Consider the following 8,204-nt stretch of genomic DNA (forward strand, 5'->3'; position numbering starts at 1 on the left):
TTTTTTTACTCTCTCTCTTTCTCCCTTTTATTATAATTACTAAAAAGAAAAATACATTTTTGTGTGCGTCTTGTGTTACCGTTTTGATGCGAACCTTGGAGGAAACAAGATGTACATTTCCACTAAAACTGTCGTTTTTCTATTGGTCAAACTCGATCCACCGAACACTATAAATTTGGCGAAAGCAAAATATAACAATTTAGTTTTATGAATTTCGGTACAGTAGACTGTACAGATTTTAGATTCAGTAAAGATGGCGCGTTCCTTCACTTCCTTGAGTCAATCGCCAAGAAAAGCTGGTGGCGGCAAAGGCAAGAGAACTCTCGGCAGCAAAAGAAGTCGTTCTTCAAGAGCAGGACTGCAGTTTCCAGTGAGCCGAGTGCACAGGTTTTTACGCCTGGGAAAGTTCTCTGAACACCTCGCAGCGGGCGCCCCAGTTTATTTGGCGGCAGTTCTTGAGTACTTGGTCGCCGAAATACTCGAATTGAGCGGCAACGTGGCTCGGAACAGCAAGAGAAAACGAATCATCCCCCGTTTTATTCAGCTCGCGGTGCGAAGCGACGAGGAGCTTAACCAGTTGTTGCCAAAAGTCATCATACCTAACTCCGGCGTGGTGCCAAATATTCACTCTGTTCTGCTAAAGAAGCCCGCCAGAAAGTACAGCAAGAAACCAGAGAAACGAGCGGGTGGGGAGTGAGCACTGAGCTTCTAACTAAAACAAACACAAACGGCTCTTTTAGGAGCCACCAAATAAAACAAAAGTCATTGCTCAACAAAGTGGCTCGCCGTTTCGCCGTATTAACTGTTTTAGCGGGAATCTTTTCTTTTGCATGCAATTTGGTAGCTTTTAAAACAAAATAAAGAAACTCTTAGTCTTTTGCAACCCGGGAAGAACAGATCTGAAACAGAAAGTCAGAAACCGTAGGTAAGTGCGGGGCCTGGGGCTACACATAAATTGGCGGGAAAATATGCGCGCGAAAATAAAACGCACCGTTCCCGGCGAAAGATACGCTGCATCTAACAACTTCGCACTATTTTTTTTTCTTCTTGAGTATAACAAATTAACCTTTTTTGTTCCCTTTTTTAATGATCAAAACGGGAACAAGAGATGAAACATTTCCCTGTCAAACCGAAATGGACGGAGGTTACGAAAACGACGAGTTAGGAGATGGTCCCGAAGCGAACTGGTCGCTTATTCCCTCTGCAAGGTGATTTTATTTATAGTTCTTAGTAGTTGAAACTGCAGTTTATAAATATACAGGAAGATCTGTGTTAAATTTCTAAAAGAAAGAGTTCAGGCTAATATCATATACGGAACGTTGCTTTTCTCAGGAGTTCACAAACTGTCAGAAGGCAGGAAAAGGCATTGGACATTGACACCATAAAAGAAAGTTTACTTTGGAAATCCGCTGGCGATCACGATCTGAACGGGTATATGAAAACAATAAGCTTAATATGCATAATAAAATTTTACCCATATTCTTGGCAACATCGAAAAATCTATTACTTATATGATATCTAGGTACCTGCTTAGCTCTGATAGTAGGTTTACTTTCAGCTTTAATCTAAAGTTAAATGAAAAATTTTACTAAACAAATTTCAGCTTAAGCATCCAAAGCCTTTATTGTCTTTGATTGTTCTTTGACCCTTGTGTATATTTTCTTGCCAGGGAATGTACAAGAAGTGGACATGAGCTGCCAGTTGGGGTAAGATACATATAACTGACCCTTTAAAGAAATTTATGATACTATCTATTTGACAGTGATTTTAACCAGTTTTTGCCAGCAATTTAGCACTCCTGCCTTATTACTAGTTTCAGCTCATACTGGACAAACACGAAGGCTTTCTTTAGAACTGAGTCTGCCAATCTACCAACTCAGGCCTTATTATTTTGTGAAGTTGCTATGAAAATGATATACTCTTTTTGGAGGCAGAGGGTTTTTTTTTCGGGAGGAGGGGGGGGGGGGGGGGGGGTAGGGGGCACTTTTCCAGCAGTCTATGTTTAGAAATACTGGTATCAAAGGTTCATTACTAGACTGCTGGCAGGATCCCAGCTTGAAAATTATGTTATCTATCACTTGAAGCAAAAACCCTTCATGATGACTCAAACAAACACTACATTATTATCTTATGCTTTAGGTTTTCAGTAAGATTGTGGCAAGAACTTCGTCTGAGCAGTATGACCAAGAAAAGCAAATTACTGCTGTTCCTTCAAAGGGGCGTCTTCCGCATCCTTCACAACTGAGGAAAAGAAAGCGAAAACGTAACAAAACTATGTGCACTTCAAGTCGCAGTCACCATGGTTTTGATGTGACAGCTCATGTGGCACAGCTAAAAAGAAAACAAGCGGAATTTAATTGGTAAAAAAGTTAACACATCTTTTAATTTATTGTTTATTCATGTTTTATTGTCTATTCAATGTGGTTTTCCAGTACATAATTATCAAAGATAACAAATTATACACAGTTGTTAAATACATTGGAACAAACTCATATTTCCCTTTGTTCTATTTTCATTATCATTATTTTATTACCAGATACCAGAACGAAGGGAAATACTGGCCAAATTGTATCAAGGGTAAAATTGAGCCACAACACACATTAACGAGTATGGTGTTAAAAAATTTTATTTTTTTTTTTTTTTTTTTTTTTTTTTTTTTTTTTTTTTTAAAAAAAAAAAAAAAAAAAAATTCTAATTAATAAGTTGACACTGGCTAAAAATATTGTTTTTGGACGTTTCGGCCACTACTGTTGCCTTCTTCAGCAAGATAAAAATGCAAATGTTCAACGGCGTCCTGTTAAAATATGTAACAAATGTGTGATAACAGTGGAAACAGGGTTGCATTTGATTTATCAAGCATTTGTTACATATTTTAACAGGACGCCGTTTTTTTGAGTATGGTGTTAATTTTTGTCAAAGAGGCATTCCATACCATCTATACAAAGGGTGAATATAGTGAGTAGTGACTGTTAACTTAAATGTACCGTAGTTTACATGACTGTGGAGGGGGACAGAGGGGTGGGAGCCCAGGAGAAAAAGGGGTCAGAACCAGGAGAAGGGAGGGCGGGAAGCAGGATTTCTAAGGTGACAGGAACCAAGAGAAAACGAGTAAAATTTCGCATTTCTCTAGATATCGGACAAAGAGGAGAGAATGGCTACAAGAAGAAGCAGGAGTAAAAGGCACAGGAGGTGGGAGGTTCAGACTCCCCTGCCCCCTCCACATGAGTCAAACAGCTATGTTGGATTGCATTTTCCCTTTCTTTGAATGGTATTTATTTTATTTTATTTTTACTATTCTGGAAAGGCTTCCTACCAGTATGACACCCTCATCATGTTCACTTGATGAAGAGCCATTTCCTCCAGACAGCACTGGACCACAGTGTGTCCCCAGCACCCCTACTCTAGGGAATGAAACCTTCGAGTTACAGAGTGGGAACATATTGGACTCATGGCAGCTACCAACATCACACAACAGTGGAAACAGGGTTGTATTCGATTTATTCAACACTTTCCATCAGGTAAGTAATCACCGACTGCACCTTTCAACTGTAACCCTTTAAGTTAAGACCATTTTAGTGGCCATGGAAAGCGTGAGCTTAACTTAGCGACTAAATTTTTCACTGAGGACCAAACTTGAGGAATCGATGGCCAAATGGCCACTAAGGAAAAATATAAACTTGGAGGGTTAAACAGATAACACAAACTCTGAAATTCAAGGCGAAAATTATGCTTGCATTTTGCGCTGCCCTCAAACATAATGATGGCAACAGGCCAACCAACCTTGAAAAACAAAAACAAACAAAATGGAAAACTGACAGGCATGACCTTTTGAAATGGCAGAAGCGAGCTTTTGTTTCCTAAGAGGTCCTCTTAGATGATTGAAATGAAGGCTGCTAAAACATAACCATTGACTTGAGCAGAGTCTGTGCATTACTGAAAGGCACAAGCAGTAACTAAACAATACATCTATTTTATGCAAATTAAAGTGATGCTATTCATATCTCATGAGGAGCACCCAGAACTAAAACCAGTAGGTATCTGCTCTAGCATTGTCAGAGACAGACTTCACGCTTATTTTGTGAAGTTTAATATCGGTGCTTATATGACAAAACTGCCTTGATCATCATGGGTCCATTGCAGCCAATTCTGACCAGACTTCCTGTCAACTTTTTGAGATGGATGGCTTCCGACCACTCTCTTTCAAATTCACACCATTGCCTCCACTATTATGTTCACAGTCTAAAAGAATTAAAAACATTGATTAATTATTTCTTTTTTATCGCAAACTTAGAAAACTCAGTTAAACTATAAAAATTTTGATTGCTGCACATCTAAAAAATGAAAAACTTTTAATTGTACAAGTCAATATAATGTAAAAAATTGCATGTACCAAAAGGCTTTTGGTACCGGTAACAAGAAATTAAATTAGCAATTTTGATATATTTATAGTAGATAAACAATGTAGAGCCTTATGACCAGTACATTTTTTGTGATCCACTCTTCCGTTTAATTTTACAGCCACCACAACTATCTGGGCAGTTTAGTATACCTTCATATGCTGTTGCCAGGCGGGAAAGGTCACAGGAAGAATTCCAGGGTGAAGAATTTCATGCAATATCCTTTTTACCGAATGGTAATGAGGTTATGTTATGGGCCGCATTTTCTCACTCGAACACTCACTCACTCACTCAATCACTCACTGGATTCTGATATCAAACCGCAATTAATTCATCATTAAACGAGAAACGTGCTGACAGAAGGGTCCTTTAAACGCATTCAGCACATGTCAATCAGAAACAAATTATTCTTCAACCTCGTTCCAGGGTCTCTCTCTTTCAGGGAACTAAATTGAATTTCACAAAACAAATCGAAAGAGGATCACTTACACTTATCCTCTGGTGACAAAGGAGAATAGAATTCGCTCAACGAAGCCTCAGAGCATAGGCTATCAATGACCCATTCATGTAAGAAAACATTCAAAGAAGCGTTTTAGTGAACACAACATTCATGCACGTTTTTGTTTCGCGTCACATCATCTTCGTGTCACGTCATCCGTTCTTGATCTTTTTGAGCCGTGCAGAAACGCGCATCTTCCTCTCAAATTTTATCCGCTGCTAAAAAAAAGTAAACATATTCACAAAACAAATTTACTTAATGCTAAAAAGATTCAAAGGTTACACTTAAATATTTTTGTGATAAAATACGGAATTGGCACTATGAACTACATATAGTTACGCTTAAACTGTTATAAAAAATTATTACGCTCGCCTTGTGACGTGTTTTAGCCAACACAACATCCACGGCACGTTTTTGTTTCGCGTCACCTCGTGTCACGTCATCCGTTTTTTTCGACTTTTTTGCTTGTTTACAAGCGAAAGTAGGAGAATAACAGTTATGTTAGGGAAAATTTCACATTCTTGTAAACTCTCAAAGGATTCTTTTTAATTTCTCAAGGGACTGTTTTAATTTCTCAAGGGATTACTTTCAGCTGTGGGTGATCACTTGCGATCTCGTGGAAAAAAAACGTGACTTGTCACATTTACAAACGTTATATAACAATTTAAAAAGTGACATGTCAGCTTTCTTATCTCAACGCACGTCGCACAAACAATGGATTGCGTAACTAAAACACGAATAAATAATCACTAGCACTTACATCGTTTAAAAAGTTACAAACGTCAAAAATAAACCATACCAAAAAAACTCGCTCTTTTCAAAGATATTTTTTAAGTTAAAACAAATGCAAGAGATGGGGGCTTCTTTTAGCTTAGGAGCGGTTAAAAATTAGGCCAAATTTGGTCGCTACAAGCGCCATTCTATTTCGTCATCAGCCTAGGTCGTTAGAGGCGTGACCTCTCGTTGACAGCAATGTTGCATGAATCGGCTTTACAACATGCGATCGTATCGACGCAGTTCGAGTGGAATTTCAGTCAAAGGCAGCAAAATTTTTTCGTATTTCATCTTCAAATATAATTCGAAAGCATTCACTGTATATATGGCTTTTGTTTAATCCTTCTTAAGCCCACGAAGAAGCTGTCTTGATATCCGACCCTCGCAGAGCCTATACAAAACGCAGCTTAAATGTATTAATTTGTTTACGCCGCAATAATATGCGCAATGTTTTCTCCGACAGTAGTCGGAAATATCCGTATTTTTTTCGTGCTTTTTCGTCGCAAAAACAAAGCGTCAAACGCATATTTTGTTGTTTCATTTGCTAATTTCGCTGCCGTAATCAACTGCCTCGAAAGGTCCTTGCAATGTTAAAGTATAGAATTGTCAGATCTCGGTGAAATTTGCACTGTTTATTTGTGTAATGTTGAGGAATATGTGTATAAATACCCGGCACGGACGAGCCATTTTTGACAAAATTATATGGCTGCATTTCCTCCGCGAAGATAGGAAATTGTTAAACTAAACTACAAAGCAACTGTAATGATAAGTTTGAAGAACAATGCACAGGATAAACCTTCGACTCATACGTCATGCAAAAAAGTCGGTATCTCGAAGAGACTTTGATTCATCGTTTTGAGTCGAGCAGATACACAAAGTGTTCGGGCGTATCTTTTCTCTCAATTTTTTTCCGCTGCTCAAAAATAACGCTATACGTGCTGACAGAAAAGTAAACATATTCACAAAACAAATTTACTTAATGCTTAAAAGGATCAAAGGTAATACAATAACCAGTAAATATTTTGGTTGTGAAAACTGAATAGCGCTACGACCCCTGCGAGCACGAGCCATCAATGACGCAACTCACGTGGAAAAATAAAGCAAAGTGAGATTGCTTTACGTTACTGGACACTTATAGAAAAAATGCGGAGGTCGGCACTTCATTCATAGAATTACCATGAGGTTGCTCGAAGAGCCTTTGATTAACTGATGATAATTATATTACATACCCCTGCCATAATAAAATTTGATTGTTTCAAATTGTTTTTTAACCTGCTCAACCCTTTGCTATAGTGTTAGGTAAAGGACCTAGTGATTTACTGGTTAATCATTTAACAATAATGTAACTGTCATCCTTTTCGCTCCTTTTAGTAGAGCATTAATAAGGCTGCAAGTTACAAGTCATAGTTTTGTTTATTTCCTGGGCTTTGTTTCGCCTCTTAAAGTCAAAGACAGTGTTTTATAAGTAAACAATTATAGCTTTTTGCATTAAAGTCTTACTAGTTGTTTCAGTTAATCCTTTTAGCACAATTGTCGTTGTCATCATCATCACAACTGGCAAAATTATTGTCATCGTCATTATCACTATGAATCAATTTTACTGACCAGTCAGTACAAGTTAGCAAAACTATTACATGTAAAATTATGAAATACTCCTTAACTTTGGGTACAATCTCCACAGTACCAGAAGTTTGCCTGCCTTTGACAGGTTCGATTCAAGAAATGAACAGCCAAGTTTTACAGCATGGCTTAATCAACAGCACTCTCCATTTTCACCTGAAAATCCATTTTATCCAATCACAAATCCTCTTAAAGAGGAATGAAGTCATGTGACAAGGAAGTGACATTTTCAGTGTACATGTACATGTACAGTACTCACTCGTACATTTTGAACTACGATTTTGTAGAGAAGACAGTTTCATTGCATGTAATGAATTATTTTACAAGACTTACGTGTATAAACATGGTTTCCACAGACAGACTGAGCCCAATAAATCAAAGTTCTTTTTACGTCTCTGTTATTGTTACTAATAAACAAGGCCTTACTGTAACATGAGGTCATGAACTTTTTTTAAGGTGCATAATACTATTAAAAGAAAAGTACTGTCAGATTGATCAAAGCCAGAGCTACTGAGGTCTACTGACTCATTTATGTACCTTTATCACCCCGATTATGCTATTCTCGGGCAATAGTTAGTAAATAAACCCCTTCAGGCGGTTGGTATATAATATTTGGAGGATAATGCCAGAGGCTGAAAGATTGTCGAAAAATGAACAGTTGGCCGAGAAGCGAAGCTTCAAGGGCAACTGTGAAATTTTGAGGACAATCTTTCAGCCAAGGGCATTATCCTCCAATATACCAGTAAGCCAGAAAGGGGTTTATTTATTTTATAATCCTCCGATTAATTATAACAATGCGCTTTATTGCCAGTAAATTTATAGGAAAAAACCTACATAATAAACCCGGCGTAACTGTAGTTGAAACAAATGTAAGTTGATTGTTTACATGATTTTTTTTTAACTCTGTGATTTCA

The 8,204-nt window shown here is 37.7% G+C and overlaps 2 protein-coding genes across 2 annotated transcripts; both read left to right on the forward strand.

The window, feature by feature from the left end:
- The first annotated feature begins 109 nt into the window (after positions 1-109).
- On the forward strand, positions 110-701 carry LOC144648434 (histone H2A-like). Its single transcript, XM_078507992.1, has one exon. It carries the CDS (start codon positions 254-256, stop codon positions 695-697), a length of 444 nt encoding a protein of 147 aa, XP_078364118.1. The 5' UTR covers positions 110-253; the 3' UTR covers positions 698-701.
- Positions 702-1,025: 324 nt separating this feature from the next.
- LOC144655468 (uncharacterized) lies at positions 1,026-7,601 on the forward strand. Its single transcript, XM_078515724.1, has 7 exons — positions 1,026-1,208; positions 1,333-1,431; positions 1,670-1,706; positions 2,140-2,360; positions 3,305-3,518; positions 4,519-4,614; positions 7,341-7,601. Exons 1-7 carry the CDS (start codon positions 1,087-1,089, stop codon positions 7,491-7,493), a joined length of 942 nt encoding a protein of 313 aa, XP_078371850.1. The 5' UTR covers positions 1,026-1,086; the 3' UTR covers positions 7,494-7,601.
- The last annotated feature ends 603 nt before the right edge of the window (positions 7,602-8,204 follow it).

This window comes from Oculina patagonica, chromosome 1 (assembly GCF_052425735.1).
Source record: "Oculina patagonica isolate OP01 chromosome 1, crgOcupat, whole genome shotgun sequence".
NCBI lineage: Eukaryota > Metazoa > Cnidaria > Anthozoa > Scleractinia > Oculinidae > Oculina > Oculina patagonica.